This window comes from Hydra vulgaris, chromosome 14 (assembly GCF_038396675.1).
Source record: "Hydra vulgaris chromosome 14, alternate assembly HydraT2T_AEP".
Lineage (NCBI taxonomy): Eukaryota > Metazoa > Cnidaria > Hydrozoa > Anthoathecata > Hydridae > Hydra > Hydra vulgaris.
Genome location: NC_088933.1, coordinates 42,661,171 through 42,685,499, shown reverse-complemented (window position 1 = coordinate 42,685,499; position 24,329 = coordinate 42,661,171). Strand labels below are relative to the sequence as shown.

Below are 24,329 nucleotides of genomic sequence, written 5' to 3'. Positions count from 1 at the left end.
TGCATTAAGTTAACAGTAAAGTTAACGTTAGACAAGTTTTGTTAATGGTTTCATAAAATTAACAAAGTATTGACAGTATTTCAAAAAAATTTTGTCTCGTACAATGTTTATATATCTTCTAAAAGATTTTTATCTTGTTTAATGTTTTTATATACTTTTTATAAAAATCAGTTTTTTTGAAAAGGGTGGATTTGCTTGAGAAATTTTAAGCAAATCTACCCTTTTATTAAACACTGATTCATATATTTTATTTTTGAAGTACAACTTAACCTTCTAAGTGGCTCTTTTACATCCCCTGAAATGCTGCAGCCGTCTCAATGTCAAGTGTGCTGTAATTTGTTTATCAAAGTATTTGCAATAAATTTTTCTTGTTGAACCTTTTTTAAAATAAGATGAGTTTGATGTGTCATATTGAATGTGAGTTTGATGTGTCATATTGAATGTGAGTTTGATGTGTCGTATTGAATGTGAGTTTGATGTGTCGTATTAAATGTTGATTGTGAGTTTGATCAGTGATTGTGAGTTTGATCAGTGCTTGTGAGTTTGATCAGTCATATTAAATCTATTACTAATATTTGTATTATTAATATTATTGTTATTATTTACTTATTTCAGATCACGTAAATCCATAGAATATACAAAAAAAACTGCACAAAAAATCCAAAATATTATCTAAAACCGGTAAAGAACAGCATAAACAGCGTGATATAAAAATTTGTCGGTAACAATTTAACCAACTGAAATAAAATACATTAAAAAATAATAAAGAAAAACTTTAATCATAAATTATATAATAAATATAGCAAATTTAATTTATTAAAGTAATATAATTATTAAATTATCAAGTCAGTCTAAAAATATTTCACAAATAAAAGTACGTAGGTATACTAAACTGCATACAAGCTTTTAGTATACCAAATATACGGTAAAGTATACCGTAAAGTTGATATACGGTATTCTGTAACCGGTGGTTTCTAGTTTTTCTTTAAAAACTGATTAGAATAGAGTTGAACATAAATGATTTTTTGTTTTGAGTATTTTAGGAAAGCAACTTATTGGGTTTTTTAGCAAAAATCAGTTAAATTTTTTAAGTTTTCTTTACATCCTTTAATATATTTATATTGTTGTTAATTATTTATATTGTTGTTAATTATTTATATTGTTGTTAATTATTTATATTGTTGTTAATTATTTATATTGTTGTTAATTATTTATATTGTTGTTAATTATTTATATTGTTGTTAATTATTTATATTGTTGTTAATTATTTATATTGTTGTTAATTATTTATATTGTTGTTAATTATTTATATTGTTGTTAATTATTTATATTGTTGTTAATTATTTATATTGTTGTTAATTATTTATATTGTTGTTAATTATTTATATTGTTGTTAATTATTTATATTGTTGTTAATTATTTATATTGTTGTTAATTATTTATATTGTTGTTAATTATTTATATTGTTGTTAATTATTTATATTGTTGTTAATTATTTATATTGTTGTTAATTATTTATATTGTTGTTAATTATTTATATTGTTGTTAATTATTTATATTGTTGTTAATTATTTATATTGTTGTTAATTATTTATATTGTTGTTAATTATTTATATTGTTGTTATTTTTAAATGTTAATAGTCATTGCTATGATTATACATTTTTATGTAGAACTTGTTGAAGCTATTGCATTATATCCTTACACTGCTCGCACCAGTAAAGAGGTTTCTTTCAATAAAGGCGATGTTATTCAAATTTTTTCGCGAACTAACAATGACTGGTGGGACGCAAAGGTTAACGGTCAGTTTGGTTTTGTACCTGTGTCTTATCTTAAAGTTGTTGAAAGAACTTCGTCTCTTACTTCTGATTTAAATGAGGAAAATAAAAAATATATAAAAAGATCAGCATCATTAGATACAGCTGAAGAGGTTATTGAAACCCATATTGAAAGTAATGTATTTGCAGCTCTTGATCCAACTATAGAATCATCAACAGATTCGCGTCGTACTGCCAATGATAGGTTACCTAAGTCCCCACGAACTAATATTCCATCTCGAACGCTGAGTGAAAAGACTCATAATCGAATACCTATACTACCGCAATCAAAACCAATGGTCATTTCTCAGCAAGATATTCAGTCAGCAAAGTTGAAAAGTAGCAATTACGATGGCGAAACTTCAAAGTCTTTGGATCGGTCTAATTTTTCTAAAAACACTTTTAACGAAAAAGGTAAGCCTTGCGATACTCCAGTGTTATCTAGCAGCCTAGCTAGACAGTCACCTGTAAGTTCAGACTCAAGACCAAATATAACCACTGGTAGGTCTGTCCAAGGCTCTATAATTAAAGAAAATCCTGGACGTTCAGATCCTATACCTAGTTTTAAGCCTCCCCCTCCGCCTGCCTCAAAACCCAAAGGTCTTTCAAAAAAGAGTGACCCTAATTACGAACTTGCTGCTACAATTCACGCAGCCGCTGCTGCAAAAGCTCAAAGAAATCCAAATTATTGTGAAGACTCCAAAGAGCTGACACGTTTTTAGTTTGTTTTTTTAAAATAATTTTTCGTGTTGACTAAAGCTCTACGGAATGTTCACAATGGTAAAGATGGAAAAGTTATCTTATGAAACTGCGCTCCAGTGCAAATTATTCAGTTCTCAGCACACTTTAAAAAGATATCACTTTACTACGTTTATAGATGTTGTCTAATTGCTACGACAATAGTTTAATAATATAGCGACAATGACAATTTTTCAATAATACTTAGCTTGTTAATAATATATGTGTTTTGCCAATGACTTGAAATTTTTTTTTAGTTATAGTTGTTGTTCTGTATTGTTTATTTTTGTGAAAGATACTTTGATGAGTTTGTTTTTGTGAAAGATGCTATGATGAATTTGTAAGAGCTTTAATACATCGTGTTTTCAACAGCAACGTCAATATAGGGTTTGGATATAATTTTAACGACACCGTTGGCTGCAATAATTTTCTTTAAAATTTGTTTTTATAAAAACTGCTCATATTAGTTACATAATTTTTCGCATTTCGTAGGAATTTTTCTCTAATTTTTAATGGATTTTTTTAGCTTTCTAAATTTTTATTCGTTGTTATTTATATGAAACGTCACTATGTGAAACGTTATGTTTAACTATTTGATCCATTTTTTCATTTAAACTTTTTTAATATTGATGTATATATTGTCTATTTTATATAGTTTTTGTATTGATGTCAAAAAATCACTTAGCAAGTTATCTTAGACTTATAATTTTGAGGGGAAATATGAATTAATGTATTTTTTGGTACTTTTTTTTTTTTTTTTTGTAAACGTGTATTTCAGCGCAGTGAATTATACAAATTTACTTGTTTTTTCAAGTTGTTTTTAAAATCAGACATGTGTGAAAAAAACAAATCAAGGGAACCAGCGAGTCTCTGACACAGCTTGTACTCAGAAGTAATTAAATGCCGTGTGCCAAATGATTTATAGTATAGATTGGACGCATGTTTTACTTCACATCTATTTACTGTTTCCTATACTATTTCCTGTTTTTATGTTAACTTTATCGGATGCAATGTCAAACTAAATTTTTTATTGAACAACTTAGTTCTTTATTATTCCCTCGCTGTAATCATATAAAACACGCTGTAATTGCGCCGGAAATTATCAAAAGCAATGACTGCAATAATAAGTTTCTCAAAAAAAAAACTTTTTATAAAAAAACTAATTACAAAAATTATTAACATATTTTTGATACGGTTATTAAAAAGTCAATTAAAACAGCATGAACATGATCGCAAAATCCTTGTAACATTATTAGGGAAGTAATTGATACAAAACAAACAGTCAGAAATATTCTTCCCATAAATCAAAACATTGATAACAAAATTATTACAAATAAATCTTTAATTGTCGAAACACTTAATATTTTATCAGTCAGTGTGTGTTTCACTTTAGCGTTAAAAATAGAAACCATTGCACTATGGTTCAGCGACCGATCCAGGGGGTGAATCCCTTGGTATGCATCCCCTCTCAACCACCAGAATCTGAATGTCCTAAAATACCTTAGAAATTGAAGACCTTATATGGTATATAATATATATATATATATATATATATATATATATATATATATATATATATATATATATATATATATATATATATATATATATATATATACATACATATTATATACCCTATATGCTATTTAATTTGGTACAAAATGTAAACAAATTTCAACATCCCCTATCCCTTTCCACTCACCCCACCCTTTTTCTCCACAAAAAACTCCTGGATCCGTCACCGCTATGGTTTCTATGACCCAATTTTTTGGCATAAGTTGATAACTTTAATTTAAACATAAAATAACTAATGATTTTTATTTCTGAAAATTTATTTATTTATGAAAATGTTTTAAATGTGTTATAATTAAATTTTAAATAATTAAATCTCTCTCTCTCTCTCTCTCTCTCTCTCTCTCTCTCTATATATATATATATATATATATATATATATATATATATATATATATATATATATATATATAGCACATTGAACAGGCAAGACGTTTTTATAAAGCCAAAAAGTTATTTCGTATTAGATATTATTTTATAATAAAATATATAATACCATTATTTTATTATAATATATATATATACTCGATATATTTATTATGGCAGTTACAATCGATCAAATAGAGAAAATGATGATAATATGTTTAAGGAGTTTAAAAATGATGAAATATGTTTAAGGAGTTTAAAAAAGAAACTGAAAGCATGATAAAACAACAAGAAAAGAATGTGTTAAACATTATAAGTAGTAGCACAAAAATATTATACGAGCGATTAGATATTGTTGAATCAAGTATTAAAGAAAATTGTAAACAGATCAAAACAATAAAAAAAGAGGTTGAAGATATTAAAGTGAGTCTAAATTTTCACGAACACTTAATAGATGAAAAAATTAGGTCTGTCGTTAATTCACAAGAGAAGTGTATAACAACAAGCGCAATTCAAAGTAACGAATCAGCATTTATTAAAATTAGAGGCAAACTAAGAGAAATGGAAGATCGATCACGGCGGAACAATTTGAGAGTTGACAGAGTTAAAGAAAACGATGGGGAAAGCTGGGAAGACAGCGAAATGAAGGTAAATAAAATTTTTGAAAATTATTTAGGTCTAAAAGGCATTAAAATAGAAAGGGCACACAGAACTGGCCAAAAAAACTCAGTTAAACCAAGAACAATAATAATAAAACTTCTGGACTTTAAGGATAAAATCGATATTCTTAAAAAGACCACTAATCTTAAAGGTAAAAATATCTATATAAATGAAGATTTTTGCGCTGAGACAGTGCAAATTAGGAAGAATCTACGAGAACAGATGAAAATCGAACGAGCGGCAGGAAAGTTTGCAACCATCTCGTATGATAAGCTGATCATACGCGATTGGGCTTCAAAGAAAAGTAATAATTTAATATCCTAGTATTTTAATTTTTTAATATCTTATTTTCGTGATTACGAAATTATTTTATTATTTTTTCTTTTTAAAATGGATGACAACTTTTTATTTAATTTTTAATAAGGAAAATAGCAGCTTTAATGACTATTTCAATAAAAAAAACATTGTAAGTGAATACTATTCAGTCCGTGAATCTACTCAATTTTTTAGTAAAAAAATAAATAATTTTTCAATTTTAAATCTAAACATTCGAAGTATTAATAAAAACTTTGATAATCTAAAACTATTATTGCATGATCTAACCGTGGTTTACCACGGTTTTAAAATAATTAGTCTCACGGAAACGTGGTTAAAAAGCAATGAAAAAAATTGTAGTTATGAATTAAATAACTACGTATCAATTCACCAACCTCGTAAAACCCACGTTGGTGGCGGTGTAAGTATCTTTATTCACAAATCTATTAACTTTATATTGCGTAATGACGTCAATGTTAATGATACAGATTGTGAGTCGTTGTGCATCGAAATAACAAATAAAGCAACCAAAAATATTATCATTAATTCTATTTATAGAAAGCCAGGTGGGAATTTTAAAATATTTAAATCTTATTTAAACATTTTTTTTAAGCAACACCAACATAACAAAGAAACACGTTTACTTAACTGGTGACTACAATATAAACTTGTTAAATCATTCTTCAAATGTAAATGTTCAATATTTTTTAAATACCTTAATTCAACATGATATAATTCCAACAATAAGCAAATCAACCAGAATAACTAACACTTCATCAACATTACTTGATAATATATTTACTAATAATATTCATAATTGCCTCCTAGAATCTGGTATAATCAAAACTGACATAACAGATCACAGGGGCAGATGCAGGATTTTTTATGGGTGTTGCCTGTTTTTTTTCGAGTTGCCAAAATATAGTCGGCGATATTTTTTTGTAAACCCCTCCCCCGTGCTAGCAAGGGAGGGGGGGGGGGAAGGTTGCAAAAAAATATCGCCGACTATATTTTGGTAATCCGTCATCAAAGCGGCATCAGTACTTTATTATTACTTACTTGGCATTGTTCTCAATTACCCATATAAAACAAAATTATAAAAATATTGCCTTGGCTATTCTGTTCATAAATTAGACATTTTTTACTTGCCTAACTTATTTAACGAAGTGCACCAACGAGAAGGTAAGCCATAGGACTTTGCACTCCATCTGTAAACTGTCATGTGGCCTAAGGTTAGCCCTCCATTTCTGGATTCTTTCCTTTTCTTGATAGGCAATTAATGTAAAGTATTTGTATTGTTGCCTTAGGTTAGCCCTCCATTTCTGGATTCTTTCCTTTTCTTGATAGGCAGTTTATGTAAAGTATTAATATTGTTGCCTTAGGTTAGTCCTCCATTTCTGGATTCTTTCCTTTTCTTGATAGGCAGTTAGGCCAAATTTTTTTTAATAGGTTTTTTTTTTAAAATTTTTTATGTTGGTTTTTCTAATTTTCAATAAATATAAGATAAACTTAAATATAAAATAAAATACACGAATATAGTCAATAAACAAAAAAGAAATTAATAAACTAATATTAGGTAAAAACCAACTCTAAGCGTCGTTACCCTAAAACAGAAAAAATATTTAAAACTCTTTCTACATCAGGAATTATTTCTTGATGAATAAACATCAGAGCTAAAGAATTAAATCTTGACGCTGTCATGCGGCTTCGCATATAAGTTTTAAGTCTGCGTATAACAGAAATGCTCCTCTCGCATTCACATGTAGTAATTGGAATTGTTCCCATTATTAAAAAACCTTCCCTAATGTTTGGGAAACCCCCTCATATCAATAGACTTTAAAGTCTCTGTAATAGTGGATGGGATCACATATTGATTGTTCCAAAATGTTTCCCACAAATCTAATTCAGCATGAATTGATGTAGGATGAGGCATATCCGATATATAAAAATGCAAAAATTCCATAAAATCTGACTTCCAAAAACATTTTTCTTTATTTTTTTTTACAATAGTTGCAGGAATACCAGATAAACCTTTGTAAACAATCATCTCACCTTCATCAAATCTATCTTCTAATTCATTAATTGAATGATCTAGAAGAGGAGGTGATGGAATATTTGAAATAATCTAAAACTGTGTCAGAGGGATAATTATCTCTATAAACTTGTCTGCCACAGAGCCTTGGTTTAACTTCTGAAACATCAAGAGTCTTAGCTAGGTCAAGAGCAATTAAGTACCATTCGTTATGATAGACATCATTATTTTTTTTAAATCTAAAATTTGAGTTTTCAAACAATTTATTTCATTACACTGTTGTGATATATCAAATGCTTTAGTTTGGAGAACAACAGTGATGGCGTAGAAATAGTCCATTATTTGTTTTGTTAAAACTAAGCTCACAATAAAAGAAAAATTTGTCATAAGATTTAAAAAACATGAAGCTTTTGAAGAAGTATCAATATTATAACTCTTACCTTCATTGTATGCCATTTCTTCCATTGAATGAAAAACGGATATGTAGTTATCAAAAAAAACATCCAGACCTTTAAGTTTCTGAACCCATCTAGTTCGACATGTATCAATTAATTTTGCTTGACCAGGAAAAATGAATTTATTGAGACAGCAAGCACGTTTAGGTGATAAGTTAAAAAAATATGATATATCTTTGATTTGATCAAGAGCATTTCTAACACTCTGAACATTGCATGATTTACTAATAACTAAATTAAGTTTATGGCAAGCACAGTGAAGAAAAATAGCCTTTGAATTGATAAGTTTAATTCTAGATGAAATACCTTTTAATTTACCAGACATTGCCCCAGCACCATCATATCCTTGACCTCTACATTTTTGGATATCAAGACCAAGATCATCAATTGCAGAAATTATGTTTTGCACAAGACTAAGAACAGTTATACCAGATTTTCATTCAATAAACCGTAGAAAGTCTTCACAAATAACATTATCACAGTAAATGTATCTTATAACTAGAGATAGCTGTTCAACATTAGAACAATCAGAGGCTCCATCACACAAGATAGAAAAATAACCTGACTTTTTAATTTTCTTAATTAGAACTTCTTCGATTGTTTTTCCACAGCATTCAATAAGTTCGTTTTGTTTGGAATATTCAAGTAGCCATTTATGTAAAAATGATCGTTTTTTTTCCCACCAGAAACAGGAAAAACAAAAGACAAGTTAGGAATAAATATTTTATTAACTAGATCTAATAACATTGAATCATCTTTGCCAGCAGATAGATATCTACCGCGCTCATAGTAAGTAGAAACATCATAAAAAGGAAGACTTGAAGACTGATCTGATGCACAAGGATTACAATTAAGTAAGATTGGATTAGGAGTAATATCAATACCTACATCTACAATTTTAGTTTCATTATCTATGCAAAACTTTATGTGAGATTGAACTAATGATTTTTTATTTGAAAATAGATTTTTAGGAGGTTGACAAGATAAATTAAGAACCTTAGTGGTAACAGAAGAATGCGATAGAACACTTGGCAAAACTGAACATGATCCTCTTTTTAAATCACTTTTGACAAATTTCTTTAAGCATAAAACTTCTCTTTTCACAATAGGGACAAAATGATTTGGTGACCACATATCTTTATCCTTGGAAATAGAGCGACAATCAGTGTTACACCATAAAATACTCAGAATTTCTTTATTTTTTTTATGATCACCACGTGGGTACCATACTCACATTAATGAACTTTTTATATTTTTCAAGTCCAAATTCAGGATAAACAGAACGAATTTGCTTATTTAACACTGTAGATAATGCAATTAAACAAAGAAAAGAAGCAAATTTATTGTTTCTGCAATTGTTATAGGCTTCTTTTTTTATAAGTTCAGAAATATTTATATCATTTAATTCTGTAAAAGAATCAGAAGACTCAAATGAAACACATGCCATGAAAACACTAGAGAGTGAAGAAAAACTTTTAGATTCCACTTGGTTTAAGATTATTGGGTATCTTAAATAGAAGGTTGCTTTCTCAAACAACTCAACAGAAGTTAATAGTCGAAGAATTTCATGTGTTTTATCTGATGAATTTATTAATAAAGCAGCAGAGTTGTAAAGACAGTTACCATTTTCCATTGACCTGTAAAGTCATATCATATATAAACTAAATATAACTAAAAAAAAACATATTTAACTAAAGGTTATTTGTTAAGAATTATTGTTTTATAAACAAAATAAAACATAAAAAACGCGTTTAAACTCATACTTTAAAACAATATAGTCTTCATTTTCTTTTAGCATGGGAATAAAAGCTTCCATTTCAGAATTTCTTAAAGAAAGAAGATCTTTGTTTACAACAGGAAACTTTGAATTTAAATCTTTGAGATTATTACGAAGCTTTACTTTGCAAGTCGTAATATTAGGCAAATGCTTGGCTTTAATGGCATTGGATAACAACAAATCCATAATTGCAAACAAAAATAAAATTTGTATTAAAAATTACTTTAAACTAATTTTTGATAAAACTTCAATTAAATATTTATATACTTTTATTTTAAAGCTATAATTATTCGTATAAAGTTTTTACGAATAATTAAGGCGTTATTGGAATAATTAAGGATTCATTTTTACATATAAACGGAACCGAGAGAACCCTTTTGATCAAACGTTCCTGCAATTTTTTTTTGTTGTCTACCGAAAATTCGGGTCAAATGAATCCTGAAACAATAGGGATTTTTTTGGCCTTAATTACGGCAACCAAAATAAATACATTGCAATAACGATTGATAAAAAGGGTTCTTTCGGTTCCGTTCACTTTAAAAAAAGAATCCTGATTAATAGCGGCGTTTTGAACATCACGGAGGAGAACGAAGTCTTTGAAACATTGTTAAAGCCGTGTATGTTTTTCTATAAAGCAATATTTATTTTTTTAAAGAACTCATATATGCATATAAGTATACTATAAATTTAAGTTTAGTATTTTTTATATTATGAAACGGAATTTTTTATAACTTCTTAGAATATTATGGGTGAATCCTGGGCAACACAGGATACCCCCTAGATCCGCCCCTGAATCATTTCCCAATATAACTGATAATCATTCTGCTTTAAAATCTACAATCCAAATGCGACAGATCAATGAAAACTCCCTGTTGCACTTTCGAAATCTCTTATCAGAAAAAATTGATTGGGACCTTATATTTCAATCACAAGAGGCAAATAGGGCGTATGATCTTTTTTTGGCGCAGTTTTGTAAATATTACGATTTGGCATTTCCACTAAAAAAAATAGTTATAAATTCAAAATCACTTTTAAGCCCTTGGATGACCAAAGGTTTACTTAAATCATCTAAGAGAAAACAAAAACTTTATGAAAAATATCTAAAACATAAATCATTCACAAATGAAATAAATTACAAAAATTATAAAAGTTTATTTGAAAAAACAAAGAAACACTCTAAAAGAATTTATTATGCTAAGATGCTAAAAAAAACACAAGGAAACACTCAAAAAACTTGGAATGTGATTAACCAGATAATCGGTAAAAAAAGATGTTCTAACAATAAATTGCCACAAAAACTCATAATTGATGGGGAAATGATCAGTAATAAAGAAACCATCGTTGAAAAGCTCAACGACTATTTCCTTGAAGTTGGCCCAAATTTAGCAAGTAAAATCCCAAAAAACACCACAAATTTTAAATCCTATATAAAACCAACCAATATATCTATGAAAGAAGTTAGTTTAAATATAACTGAGGTGCGTAATGCGTACAATAGACTGAAAAATAATAAATCCGCTGGCGTTGATCAAATTAGCGTGAACGTAGTTAAAGCAATCTTCGATATCATAGAACCATCTTTGTTTCATATTTTTAACCTTTCAATACAATCCGGTATTGTACCAGAGAAATTAAAAATTGCTAAAATATCACCTAAAACTGGCGATAACACAATTATGTCAAATTATAGACCTATTTCTGTCTTACCATGCTTTTCAAAATTGTTCGAACGTATTATGTATGATAGGCTTAATAAATATTTAACCAAAAACAAAATACTGTATAATAAACAATTTGGATTCAAAAAAAAAAACATTCAACGGATCATGCAGTAATCGATTTGATAAATTTTATATCCGATGGGTTCAATAATGACTGTTATACACTAGGAGTTTTTATTGATCTGTCAAAAGCATTTGACACAGTTGACCATGACATACTTATAGAAAAACTAGAACTCTATGGAGTATTAAACAATAACCTACTCTGGTTTAAAAATTACCTGTCAAACAGGAAACAATACATAGTGTATAAAGAAAATGAAACAGGAAACAAAGTTATAACTTGTGGTGTTCCCCAGGGATCCATCCTAGGACCACTCTTATTCTTGTTGTACATTAACGATTTATATTTAGCTTCAAAGACTTTAAATCTTATTTTGTTTGCTGACGACTCTAATCTTTTTTACTCAAATAAAAATATAAAAGATCTTTTTAAAATATTTAATGAAGAACTAATAAAAGTTAATGATTGAATTATTTGTAATAAACTTTCATTAAATGTACTGAAAACTAAATTTTTGGTTGTTTCATAAACCTAGTAAGAGTGATCACCTCCCTCTAAAATTACCCAACCTCTTTATGAATAATTCAGTTATTAAAAGAGAATCAAATGTAAACTTCCTGGGAATAGTATGAAAATATATCATGGAAATCTCATATTAAATCTATTGAAAATAAAATTTCCAAAAATATCTCTGTTCTATATAGAGTTAAACCATTTCTTAATTTCAAGTCTTTAAAAATTATATATTTTTCATTTATCCATAGTTATTTATCGTATTGCAATATTGCATGGGGAAGTAGCAACTACGGAAAGATTAAAAAAATTTATAGTAAACAAAAAATTGCATGCAAAATTATTTTTGGAGTTAAGAGAACTGCTCATGGAGAGCCTTTCTTAATGGAACTTAATGCACTCAATGTTTATAAACTTAATATATATCAAGTTATGCTGTTCATGTTTAAATCTAAACATGGTTTGTCGCCTAATATATTTCACTCTTACTTTACTAAAATTTCTCAAAAGTACCCCACAAATTTTTCAAATGATAATTTTGTAGTTCCAAGATTCTATTTCAAACTCAGTTCATTCCAAATTCAATACCGTGGAGCATTTCTATGGAATGAATTTTTTCAAAAAATTATTAAAAATAACATTCTTCAAAACATATCTTTTGAACAATTCAAAATAGTATGTAAACGTTTCTTATTAGGAAAAAATTTCGATCTAAAATATTTATTTTAAAATTTGATTATAAAATAATAAAAAGATATATAAACTGAATAGGTTTTCATCTACTTTTTTTGTTTGTTTTTTTGGTGAAAAAGTCATAATTTTTTTTTTTTTTGGATCTTCTGACTTTTATTTTTCATTTAAATATGTTGTTATTGAAAACTTATGCTATTTTAATATCTTATTATAAGTTTTATAATATATTTGTAGAAATATATATATATATATATATATATATATATATATATATATATATATATATATATATATATATATATATATATATATATATATATATACTTTTATGTTTAAAGTTTTTAAATTGTAATTTTAACTGACGGCTTCAATGTTAACGGGGCTCGGTGATAAGACAGTATGTCTTCTTCTTGCTCCGGCCATTTATTATATATGTAAACGATTTTTCTCATTGTAAATAATATTATACGGCAAAATAAAATTAAAAAAAAAAAAAAAAAAAAAAAAAATTTAATAAATTAAAAAAACAATAATCAGCTTATGAAACTAATTTTCACGGCGTCGCTGCTGTTGATAAGAAAATTAATTAAAATTCCGCCTCTTGACACAAACTCTTAAATATTAAAGCTCATATACTGAACAAAAAAGCGCCCTTTAACACTAGTATACCTTTGATAACTTTTGAGCATTATAATTCTATTATGAGTCGAACCCAAATGTTATCTGGTGCTGAATTTAAAAAGAATAAAAAACAGCGCCAGGAAAGTGACGAGAAACTACAAAACTGTTTCAAAAAGTGGTTGGTAACAAACTCAGTGGAGAAACAAATTATTTCAGAGGATATTTGTATTGAAACTAATGACAATTCAACAGGTCCTATATTTGACTTTAATTGAGTTCAGATCATCATTTGGAATTAATTGAAGAGGAGATTTTCATCAGCCAAAGTCAAGAAGAATTTTGCACAACTGATTCAGAACCAACCAGGGAAGATGAAAATGCCTAGCTTTCAGGCAAATGAATGAGGATGAACTTTATTCAGAAATCGGAAGTGACCTCGGAAGAAAATTTTCAACATAGGGATTTAGCAACATGGCCTAAAATAACGGACAAAACAAGATGCTTTTTGATTGAGCATAGGCCAGAGCAAGACAGAAGAGAATTTTTCCCAAACACGCTGTGTGATTTTGACAACAGAATGCGACACTTCAGCTCAAAATGGTATGAAAAAATTCATCCCAATGGTAAAAAATTTGTTCGCACTTGGCTGCAGTACAGCAATAAAAAAGATTCTTTATTTTGTTTTTGCTGTTTGTTATTTTTAACAACAAAAACCAACAATTTCTCAGAAATTTCTAAAGGGTTTTATGACTGGAAAAAACTAAACCCAAGAATTCCTGAGCATGAAAACAACAATGAACACCAAAGATGCTATTCTGATTGGAAAACTCTTGAAAAAAACCTCAAGGAAGGAAAGACCCTGAATTCTGATCTGTAGAGAGTTATTAGTGGAGAGATGAAAAAGCGGAGTTATTTCTTAAAATTGTTGATGCAATTTTTTTCTGTGCCAAGAACAATCTTGCCCTTCGGGGAACAACAGAAAACATCGGTCAACAAAACAGTGGCATTTTTCTGAGCTTAATTGAGTTGATTAGCCATAATTATCCTTTAGTGGCTGAACACATTGCGTCCGTTAAAGCAAAAAAAACCACAACATCCTACTTTTCTCCTTGAATTCAAAATGAGCTGATTGAGTTACTTGGGCAGAAAGTCAGGAAAGAAATTTTGTCAAACATCAAAGAAGCTAAATACTACTCTGTTCTGTTTGACTGCACTCCAGATGCCTCTCACAAAGAGCAGATGACTCAGATCATCAGGTATGTCCGCATCAGTAATGAAACATGCACAATTAAGGAAAGCTTTGTGGACTTCATTGAATCTCACCAAAAAACTGGAAAAGGTCTTGCAACAGAGATAAGTGAAAAATTGGAGAAGGATGGTCTAAGCATTTCCGATTGCCGGGGCCAAGGCTATGACAATGGAGCCAATATGTCTGGAAAATACAATGGCGTCCAAGCTCACATCCATTCTCTTAATGAGTCAGCAAGATTTGTTCCATGCGCAGCTCACACTTTAAATCTTGTTGATGTTCATGCTGCTGAGATTTCCCCACTCATGATTACGTTTTTTGGAAAGGTTCAAGCCATCTTTAACTTTTTTTCAAGCTTCACGTCAAGATGGGAAAAACTGATGAAAACGTTGACCATCTCATTAAAGGGAAATAGTGACACAAGACGGTCTACCAAAAAAGAAGCAATTACACCATTGCACAGACAAATCAAAGATGTTCTTCAAGTTTTGGAATCCATTATCCACAATCCCATGACAAATGCTGTCACAGTTAGCAGTGCAAAAGAACTTCTCATTCATATTGATTTCAGTTTTTTGTGTTTGTTGGATTTCTGGTGTCAAATTCTTTCTCTAATTGACCGGGAAAACAAACTGCTTCAGTCAAAGACCATTTCAATTGACATTGCCGTAAAAAAATGAAATGGTTGAAGGCTTTCATTCAGAATTTTTGAGATGTTGGGGTGGACAATATTATTAAAGATGCCACAGAAAAAGCTAACCAGAGCGGAATTGATGGTGGCTTTCCAATTAAGAGGAAGTGCAAAGTGAAGCGAATAGCACTTTATGAAGCTGAAGATGACTTTCACCTTCTCACAGCAGAAACAGAATTCAGATCTCAGTGCAACTTTGTGTTTGACAGCATTATTACACAAATAGAGTGGCGGTTTGAGGCTGATGTCTGCTGTATCCTCTGATTTTGGCTACCTCAGCGGGCCTTCACTCTCTAAAAGTTCAGTGGATGAACTCAAGAAAAAAGCTGCAAATTTATCTCAAATTGACAAGGCAGATTTAGATTCTTCCGATTTCCAGTCAGAAATGGCAAGCTTTAAATATCAAGCTGCCGCAACAATGAACAACTTTGAAAAATCTAGCCCGATCGACATTTTGCAGCTCATTCATAAATATTCTTTGACCGATGCTTATCCCAACACAACAATTGCTATTCGCATCTCCTCGCCATACCAGTCACAGTTGCTACGTGTGAGAGAAGTTTCAGTAAACTTAAGCTCATAAAACACTATATGAGGTCAACAATTGGCCAAGAACGTTTGTCTAGTTTGGCTATAATTTCAATTGAAAATGAAGTGGCAAACAACATTGATTTTGATGATGTCATTAGTGAATTTGCCTCAAGAAAAGCCAGAAAAGTGGCATTAATCTAAAGTTTGTGCAACCTTAATGACAAGTTTTACTTATAACTTGATGTGATAAATTTTGTGATCAATAAATCATTTTTTTCGTTTAATTTTCTTCTTTTTATTTTTTAAGGAGGGGGAGGGGGAAGGGAGGGGAAGAGGGGGCGCAATTTTCTTTTCTTGCCCGAAGCGCAAAATTGGCTCGGTACGGCCCTGCTCACATGCCAGGCCGCACTTACAAAATTATATTTCACACTTATGGAGGAATTCACAGTTATGAAATTCATTCTTAGATAGTCGTTGAATTATAAATTTAACTTAATTTATTATCCCTACGCAGTTCTTCCAGTGTCTTTTGGTCTAAATATAAACAAATGTGTAGATAAACTGATATATTCTTTAGTATTTCTATATAAATTCTTATATAAGCATATCAATAAAATCAAAGGTAATTAAACCATAATTAAAATAAAAATTTAACTTTCTGGAACTCTGCATCGGTATAATTATTATAGTAGAGGCCTTAAAAAGAATTTTATATTTAAATTAAATTAACAAATAAATTAAGGTTATAGTGAAATCAAATTACCTAAGGGAGAAACATTGACAAGTTAAACAAACAATAGTAAACAATAAGATTGACTAAATTAACAATACTCAATAATTACATAATCTAAATAATCGTGTAAATAACAAAATGACGAAACAAAATCTAAGTGATAATGATAATTGGTATGTTATTTTTTCATTCATTTTTATTCTAATCTAAATACAAATTTTTTCATAACAAATATTTCACTAATACATTTTTTTTAACATTAACACTTGGGCAACACTAGCATTGAATATAGATAGCTACTTAGATAAAGACAAAAGTATTGTTGTTTACATTGTGTATTCATGTGCATACATGCTGTGTTTTATTTCGGATACCAACAAAGAATAAAGACAGTTTAAAAAAAAATCTTTATTAAAATTAAATAATTTTTTATTTAAATGGATTTTATACAAGCATTGATTTAACCCTCCGTTGGGTGCAGTCATTTTGTAACTTGAAAAGGCATGTTGTATCATATCATAAAACACTTCTGAAGTTGTTTTAATAAGAATATTATACTGCAAAATATAAAAAATAAAAAAATAAATAAGTTGAAATAAAATATACTTTAACATTCGATAGTGGAACTTCACTGGAACTATATAGGCACTTTGAGTGGACCACTTTAGTTTTGCTCATTGGTTACTTAGTGGACCATTAGTGGAAGCCACTAAAAATGGCTAGCCGATGACAAGCCACTATTACCATGTCTTATAATTATCGGCTTGCCATTTAAAGCAGCTGAAACTAATGGTCCACTAAATAACTGATGAGAAAAACTCCATTTAACTGCTAAAAAATGCCTATATAAATCCACAGCAAATCCACTTAAACAATGTTTGCTAGGTCTAAAAATAAAAAATAAAAAATTTACCAGAACAAAAAGGTATGAATATTTTCAAATTTAAAAAAAAGTAACATTCAAAGGCCTATTGTATCAATTTAAACAAAATGATAAAAAAATCCAAAAAAAGTTATTTTTTTGGATTTTTTTTTATCATTTTGTTTAAATTGATACAATAGGCCTTAGACACCGCGTGAAGGTAAGCCAGAGTCGTCTATCAAAAAAAGTGCAAGTCAACACTTGCTTATATTAACTAACTTACATCCAACAAATGAAAGCCAAGCCATGCTTACAAACTAAAAAAAATTAAAATAAAAAAATGCACTAGTGTGATTTGTATCATTAGCAACACCATTATACTTGCAAGCAATTATGTATATTAGGCATTCACTGATTTAATATAGATATTTAACATTATTTAAGCTATATCTCATAAATCTAGTAAAGATGTATAAGATAACCCTAAAGGCTTATATCATACTCACTAATAGCTATTTATTATGCAAAGTATAAGCAAGTTATGTCAATATTCCATGGCATGTAAAATATTTTAAAAATACTTATCAAAATTCCATATTATAAACAAAATAATTAACGCAGTCTGAAGCAATATGATGCAAATGTCCATATCTATAATTTATTAAGGCATAAACACTATCAAATGAAGCATAAACATTGTAAACATGGTGTATTAAAATGGCTATTAAAATAAATTTTGATAAAACAAAATTTTGTAACAATCATAAAAATTTAATCAAGAAAAGATCAACTCTCCTGTAATGACATCTGCAGCAAGCTGGAACTTTTTCATAGGATAATCAACAACTTCAGTTTCTTCATCTTTTCAGTAGGAAGTACTATAAATTATATCTTTTTGTCTTTTACTTGATTTTTCTACTCTGCCATCATACATCACAGATTTGGATGTGTCCGCATGGCACCATTGATGGCAGAGCTTCCTACCAATAATTCTGTCAAACATAACATCTTCCAAATCATTAAATTGCTTGGTTGACAAGTGCCTAAATGCATTCTTTATTTCAATAAAAGTTAGTTTGGACAGGTCTCTCTCTAACTGTCTTTTTCCCTTTTCATCCATTTTTTGACGTTTTGAAATCTCTCTCCTAAAAATCTGAGCTCTGATTTCAACATGTTGCAGTCAATTTCTCTTTATTTTATTTCGTGCAACCTGAATGGACCACTTAACAACTTTTTTCTCTAGACAGTTGGTCTAGACTGTCTAAAATAATATACAGTCTTATTCTTTTTACATCTTAATTTGTAAGATATGTAGCAAATTGTGGCATTAGGACATCTTCCTTTGGCATCACTAAACATACCGACTATCTATTCACTATTAATGTTGTGAAGCCTTGCACTCGCAGTCTCCTCCTTTAGTGTCTCTGTAATAGAAAGTCAGAAATACCTTTTTATATTGTCGCTTCAAGACAACTTGCACAGCATCAAGACAAGCAGAAGTTAATTTTTTAGGCTGGTTATCAATGAAGCTTATACAAGTGTTAGTGGTTAGCAATGAAGCATATATTGATTTTAAAATGTAAGGGGCAATAGTACTCCTAAAAAATCTGTTCTTCTGCGCAACAGTGCAGCTGGATTTGATTTACAATTTGTAATTATTAGCAAAACTTTTTGAACTACCTGAATACCAGAAACATTATCAAAAGTTGCATCCTCAAACATTTTCATCCTAGGGCCAGTAAGGAGTTTTCCAAACAATGCAAGCACACACATTTCTTTTATGGCAGTTTTATTACAAAATGCTTCTCTGAGAATCGCTTGCAAACTTTTACATTATACTGTTCCAACACTGAGGAAACGTTTTAACTCACTGTAAAAACTCACATAAAAATGAAACAAGTATGAAAAAGAATATGAAGCCTATTTCCACGATATCTAGGAATAATGCTTTGTAGTGGATCGTTTTCATCTAAAAAATTTCCAAATCCCTTTGGATCACCGTTAACGTCTATAAACCACATTTTGTTCATGGCTAAAATAGTTTTAACTGCCATACTCTCATTTCCAAATAATTGGCAATTCCAAATCTCACTCTCAAGAGACTGTAACGCTGAGCGACATGAAACTGCAATTGTTTAGGGTTAGAGTTAGGGTGCAAATGGCAGTTCAGCTCATTCAAATTCTTACCCCAGGTTGCACAAACTTTGCTTATAGTAAGATGGTTGACTGCAACTCTGTCTTATATTGTGTTAGATATATTGTCTATAATCAAATTACGACATTCATTCAGTGCCGGATTAAGGCTTTGTTGGCCCTAAGGCACATTTTAATAAGTGGCCTGAAAATACAGATAATACAGACTTTCCCACAAAAAGAAGAAAAGTAAAATTTAAAAAAGAATATTTATTAGGCAAAAACTACATAATTTAAAATTTTCGCGCTTTTATAACTGCAAATTTGTCAATTAGTTCTTTGAAGTTGACCTTGTTGAGCAAATCACTTTCAATGCACAGAAGTGAAAGTACAGAAAGACGCCGTTGAGCCATTGTTGATCGTTTTGCATCTTTAATTCTTTTCAATTGAAAAAACGAACGTTCTCCTGAACAATTGGTTGACATCAGACATAAGTAGATCCGGATTGCTATTTCAGTATTTGGAAATGCTTGATATACATCAGAATTGTGCAGCATTTTAAACATCTTCTGAGCACTTGAGTCAACTTGATTCTGTGCACTTGATCCTTCTTCATAGTTTCTCTCTTCTTTATACCAGCACATAAATTGTCGAAATTCTGTTGGAAAATCAGAACAAAGGTCTTTCGAGTACACAGTAACCATTCCTTTAACAGCAATGTCAATATCTTCATCGGTCATGGAGTCATACTCAGTCAGAACTCCAAATCTCTGCAGCACAATTGAGTAGGCTTTAGTGCGTTTCTTTAATGCATTTTTCAGCTGATCGATGATGACATAAAAGGTATTGACCTTGAAGTTTTGCTGGCTTGGCATCCCTTCCATATCATCTGCGGTATCTCCATCATTGATTTGTCTCTTACTCTTTGGTTGTCTTCGACTTTCAGATTTATATGTGCTGTTGCCACAGCAATCACCTGCCTTCTGATTATAATCATCAAACTTCTCTCGGCATTCATCCAAAAATATATGCAAGGTCTTCAGCAGACCAAAAGCTGGAGTTAATTTGATTGTAGAACTTTGCAATAACTTGCTATTAATGTTGAACCTCTGCAGAATGTCATTCCAAAGTTCACACAATAGGGCAACTTCAATAGTATCCATGTATTTGGCCAATAAGCCAAATACATGGATACTATTGCCTGAAGAGCACTTTGTAATTGGTGGTACCCCTTGAACACTGCTTTTGCAGCATCAGATTGAGCAGACCACCGGGTATTTGATGGGTATTTTGGAACAAAGCATTCTGGTTGGTTTTTACCATGGGTCATCATGACATCCCAACGATGTGTTGATGTTACAAAGAAAGTATACTGGTGATTCAATATGTTAAAAAATGAAACTGCTTCAACGCAACAATCCACAGCTGACTGGCTAACTAGGTTCAACGAGTGGGCAGCACAAGGAATGTAGTCCACTAAACTGTTTTTGTTTTTCAGGATTTGTTGCATCCCAATATATTTACCAGACATATTGCTGGCATTATCATATGTCTGACCACGGCAATTTTTGTAGTCGATGTCTTGATCTGAAAAGTACTGAGCCAGTGTGTCAGCAAGATTCTGCCCAGTTTGACTTGATATATTGATAAATGTCAAAAAACGCTCCACAGGCTGGTAATCCACCATATTAATATAACAAAGAATGATGGTCAGCTGGTCACAATGGGTAATACCAAGAGTGGAATCTACTGAAACTAAAAAATACCGTGACTTTGAAATCTCGTCCTTTATGAAACCCATAACTTGTTCACCCATTATTGCAATTAATTCTTCACAGATTGTTTTTGATAAATATGATGTGTGACTACGTCCGCGATTGCCATGAGTACAGATGCGCTGGGACAAAAATGGATCAAATTGACCAATCAGCTCCAAGATGCCCAAATAATTCCCATTTTCTCTGGAGCCAACAACTTCATTGCTACCTCAAAGAGGAAAAACTCTCTCACAAAAAAAATTAATAGTTGCAACACAGCGTGACAGGACATTTCTCCAGTAATTGCGCTGCTCCAACATATTGTTGTGCAATTGCTCGTCAACTCTCCCAGCAGCAACACTTCTTTAACATAAAGTGAGAACTGATTGTATGTGCTTTGCACTGATTTTATGGGATTTTAAGTATTGTGTCATATTCTTCCAATCTTTAAATCCTGAGCCAGACAACTGTGACCGGTCAGATGGAAACAGAATGCAGGGAAAGCAGAAGACACATGTCTTGGCTGGAGAATAAACAAGCTAGTCACGATCAACGATATCACCATTTGGAAAAACCCGTTTGAAGACACTAGAATTTAGGAAGCAATTCACTCCACTGTATTCCCGCTTTGTTTCTGGATAACTGTCTGCCAAGTTTTGAAAATGGATTGTTCCAGGGCTGATGCACATGTTACGCACATGATCTGTTATGTCACCAAAACTACCAACATCAATGGGAATGGTTCCTGAACCAGTATCAGCTCTGTCTTCAAATTCTTCAGTATGTCCAAGTTCAAATGCAATTTTTGCAGCCTCTTCCATGTGATCAATACCTACCTGAGATGTTGATGAGGATGGTGGGGAATTGAGAGTAAAATTATCAGTAGCATCAACCTTGTTTGTGGCAGTGAAAAATGAATTGATTTTGGGTATTTTCTTTAACAGTTTATCTTCATCATGCATTTTCTTCACTAACTCCTTTGCTCGCTCCCAACCACCTTAACGTATCGACATTAATCTAAAAGTAAAACGTAAAAGTGATCTTTAAAAACGTATTTTTATGTATTCAATAGCATGATTATTCGATTTAAAAATAATTGATTTATAAAGTCATATCATAAAATGATGTAAAATTTTAAAAATTGATTTCTTGTGAACTGCATAATAAGAACATACAAAACCTATATATAATATAGATTTTAACATTCGAAATAAACTTCATGCAAATTACTCGCTGGGATTGATTGTTTGACTTATTAATGATCTGCTTCTTATACCCTTAGGTCACAGAACTGAAATTCTACATGTATAGTGTATATACGTTTTCTATGTTATAGCAAGAACTAATTTATAAAATAAAATAGTATTAATTAGAATATGTAAAATGGATGTATGATATAATAATGATTAAACATATTGTTTTTTATATATATGATAAAAAATCATACATATATATATAGATAATAATGTATGATAGTGAAAGTCAAAATGAAAGTCACTCTGTATAGTTGAGATACATGGATCTAATCCATATTATATTAGTGAGCTTTATTATATTAATATCAACAATAAATAAAATATGTGACAAATATGTTTTGATAGAAACATTTAAAACATGTTAAACAAAGAAGCTATACCCAGTTCTTTCTGCAGTAAATGTGATGCTTTTTTTCTTCTTTAAACCTACTAATAAATTTAAAGGATTACAACTTTATAACAATAGTTATATCTAAAAGTATATTCATTTGCTAAAACCATTAGTTTTATTACTACGCTTTGTTATTATTTACGAAAGAGTTTAAAACTGTTTAAAACAAATGTTATCAAATTTCAAAAATATAAAAAAAACACAATATTTTATTCGAAATATTTTAAATCGATATTTTAGAAGAAAAATTATCACTTATAAAAATGAATTAGTTACAATTTTTGACATCGTAAAATTGATATATGAACAAAATGTGTATAATAATTGGAATAGTTATAATAATTTCATCAATGAAGATAAGACATAAATATAAATTTATGTATAAATTTTTTGTGGCCTGGATTTTTTGCTGGCCTTAAGGCATGTTCCCTATTTGCCCAAGGGTTAATCCGGCAATGCATTCATTAAAGCTACTTTTGTAAAAAATCTGAATAAACAAATGCGATATAATTAATTGAAGTGCATATGAGTCATTTTCTCATTCCGTCAACTCAGTTACTGAAATTTTGTCCTACAGTTATAAAAACGCAATTCTTGTACAAGTAGCATAAAAAACAGCACCGTGGGTAGTAATACTTATCTCTTATATAAACTAGCATTTTATTGGATATTTCCAACTAAAATTTAAAATTTTGTGTGCACAATTGTTAATCAAAAATTTCCTCTCCGTATATGTCCTGCATCTAGGACTTTAATGTTATACTCAATAATTTTTTTTCTTTTGTATTAAGGCTATTCGGGGACATAATTTCGTGCTTTACACATGCTAATATATGGTATTATAATACATGTATTAATTTACACCTTATCCTGTTGTAGCTTTTGTCAAAAACTTGCTGTCCCCACATTTTTTGGCCACTCCGTTATTACATTCTAAAATAGTCATAGGTTTGTAGTTTTTACTTATTTACTAATTAAAATAATGAAAAAAAATCCTGTTCTATGGAATTTATTAACACTTAAAGTTATATCGTGCTGCAAGCATTATTTATATAAAAATGAGAGCCTAATTACCTTATTTTAAAAACGATATTCTTTTTCGAAGTCTACTCCGTTACGCTTTTTCATTCCGCAAAATTAAACATTTTTATATGGCGTGTTTTAGTACTCTTTAAATCTTTTGGACAATATAGCAATAAAAGATTTTAAATATGTTTTCCATTGAGTAATAACAATAATAATTATGTCTACTCCGTTACTGTCAACTCCGTGATGCCCACTTAATAACGGAGTTGACAACAACATAACGGAGCTGACATCACAAAGATAAAAAAAATCAAAAGCTTTAAACTAAGCTATTTTCTGCATTAAATAAACACGTCAG

General features: G+C 30.0%; 4 protein-coding genes across 4 annotated transcripts in view; 3 read left to right on the top strand and 1 right to left on the bottom strand.

Moving 5' to 3' along the window:
- LOC100210201 (SLIT-ROBO Rho GTPase-activating protein 3) overlaps window positions 1-3,245 on the top strand; it is a 65,698-nt gene extending 62,453 nt beyond the window's left edge. Inside the window, exon 17 of the mRNA XM_065817671.1 lies at window positions 1,672-3,245. Within this exon, the coding sequence (XP_065673743.1) occupies window positions 1,672-2,537 (866 nt within the window). The 3' untranslated portion in view covers window positions 2,538-3,245. The remainder of the gene's footprint in view (window positions 1-1,671) is intronic.
- Window positions 3,246-10,929: 7,684 nt separating this feature from the next.
- On the top strand, window positions 10,930-13,727 carry LOC136091145 (uncharacterized). Its single transcript, XM_065818128.1, has 2 exons — window positions 10,930-11,461; window positions 13,624-13,727. The coding sequence occupies exons 1-2, from the start codon at window positions 10,930-10,932 to the stop codon at window positions 13,725-13,727; spliced, it is 636 nt and encodes a 211-aa protein (XP_065674200.1).
- A 15-nt stretch (window positions 13,728-13,742) lies between these two features.
- LOC136091144 (zinc finger MYM-type protein 5-like) lies at window positions 13,743-14,219 on the top strand. The gene has a single exon (XM_065818127.1). It carries the CDS (start codon window positions 13,743-13,745, stop codon window positions 14,217-14,219), a length of 477 nt encoding a protein of 158 aa, XP_065674199.1.
- A 5,615-nt stretch (window positions 14,220-19,834) lies between these two features.
- On the bottom strand, window positions 19,835-21,357 carry LOC136091143 (zinc finger MYM-type protein 1-like). Its single transcript, XM_065818126.1, has 2 exons — window positions 20,729-21,357; window positions 19,835-20,633 (listed from the first exon to the last, which is right to left on the bottom strand). Exons 1-2 carry the CDS (start codon window positions 21,355-21,357, stop codon window positions 19,835-19,837), a joined length of 1,428 nt encoding a protein of 475 aa, XP_065674198.1.
- Window positions 21,358-24,329: the final 2,972 nt, after the last annotated feature.